Source organism: Trichechus manatus, unplaced genomic scaffold, assembly GCF_000243295.1.
Source record: "Trichechus manatus latirostris isolate Lorelei unplaced genomic scaffold, TriManLat1.0 scaffold00090, whole genome shotgun sequence".
Taxonomy (NCBI): Eukaryota; Metazoa; Chordata; class Mammalia; order Sirenia; family Trichechidae; genus Trichechus; species Trichechus manatus.
In genome coordinates, this window is record NW_004444026.1 from 6,089,254 (window position 1) to 6,091,029 (window position 1,776).

Below are 1,776 nucleotides of genomic sequence, written 5' to 3' on the forward strand. Positions count from 1 at the left end.
ACACACACACACACACACACACACACACACACCCCACACTATAGCAGGATACACATTAAAACAGTCTTCCTTATTTTTTTCCAGCTAAAAGAAGTGAAGTATCTGTTCTTCTGTAGCAGAATAGACAACTTCCAACTAGACTGAGTTGCCAAGCTTGGAAGCTCCACTACTGTTCTATTCTGCATTCCCAAAAAAAAGGCAAAAAAATTAAATTTAATGTCACAGGCCACTTAATCAGATGTCTAATTACTGTCTGGACAAAACTGGCCTGCTCAGTTCACTATAGTGCATGTGATAAAATCAAAGGTATTTACCGAAGGGAAGAAAAGGGGAAGGAAAAATTACTTACTAATTGTGGAGAAGAACATGATAACAAAGCCAGCAAACATGGGAATGTGATATCCAATCCTAAAAGGGAAGTTAAAAAAACATCCAATTCTAATGGGTATCCATACACTTGGACTCTAGTGTTTAACGTTAAGTGGGAACAGAATGCAATTGAATACATGGTAAAACATGTCTCTGAATGCGGGTATCCAGATGGGACATGACATGTGAATGAATATAAGCAATCAAGCAAATGTGCAAATTTATCTATATAGCCAGGCCAAAATCCTCTTTTCCAGAAATGATAGCCTAGGTAGACTCTATATTCCTTTAGAACATCAGTACAATCCCAAAGACCGCTACCAGAAAGCCAGTGCTCTAGACTGAGCTAGAACTGCCCCATTCCTACCCTCATCTCATTCCAGCCATAATATCAGCAGTCCATGGCTGTTCACTGATTCTCTTCTTGGTACCCAATATTCATTATATCTCTAAAAAAAATCTAGAGCCCATGACATTTCCTGAATATCATGTGATCTTTTAGGGTAACCAACTTTCCAAGCAGTCAACTCCCCTGGGGACCAGACAAGTCACTGTTCCTTCTTTTTCCCTTCTAGCCACGTTTATGATTTCTCAGCCCATCCTCTTATTCCTGAGCCCCACTGAGATACCTGTTGGTGAGACGCCCCACAAATGGGTTGACCAGAAGTTGCATCAGAGCCTTTGAAGCAAACAGAAACCCGACCCGTATGTTCTCTTCCTTCAAGAACTCTGTGCCTTGCAAGCAGTTGTTTTTACGCACTGAGATGGCTTCAGTGACTGGAGGGGAAATGGTGCCAGAAGTGTCATTCATCCATGCTGTGCTACTGGGCGCAGTTTCTTCAATAGCCATGGTATTGTTGTCAAAGAAGGAGAAGATGGTAGAAAAGGTAGACGAAGTGAGGGCATGCTGGGAAGTCATGGCAGGACCCAGGTACTGAGAAGTGTTGACTTGTTTGAACTCTGTGGCGTACAGGAAGGTGGGCACAATGGGCACTGAAAGTCAAGGACAAGTGAGAGGGCTAAGGGTAGATTGTCTTTTTACCACTACTAGGTACAGGGACATTTCTATCAGGTCCAGTTTTATGTTAAGGAAGGTGTCCAAGTGATGTGACTTGAAGCCTACCAAAACACTGCCTGAACAAATCATCCTATTAGCTAAAGTTCCTAAGGGGTCCCTGGGTGTGCCAACGGTTAACGTACTTGCCGATAACCAAAAGATTGGAGTTTCAAGTCCACCCAGAGCCACCTCAGAAGAAAGGGCTGGAGATCTACTTCTGAAAAATTCACCACTGAAAACCCTATGGAGCTCAGTTCTACTCTGACACACATGGGGTCACCATGAGTCAGAGTCCACTTGACAGCAACTGGTTTTAAAGTTCCCAAATCCCAGTCATATATTGAATTAAC

General features: G+C 42.8%; 1 protein-coding gene across 1 annotated transcript in view; it reads right to left on the minus strand.

Moving 5' to 3' along the window:
* The window catches only part of SLC18A1 (solute carrier family 18 member A1), a 34,710-nt gene that overhangs the window by 25,398 nt on the left and 7,536 nt on the right, over window positions 1–1,776 (minus strand). The window contains 2 exon segments of the mRNA XM_023736700.1: window positions 315–408; window positions 999–1,362. Of these exon segments, the coding sequence (XP_023592468.1) occupies window positions 315–408; window positions 999–1,362 (458 nt within the window).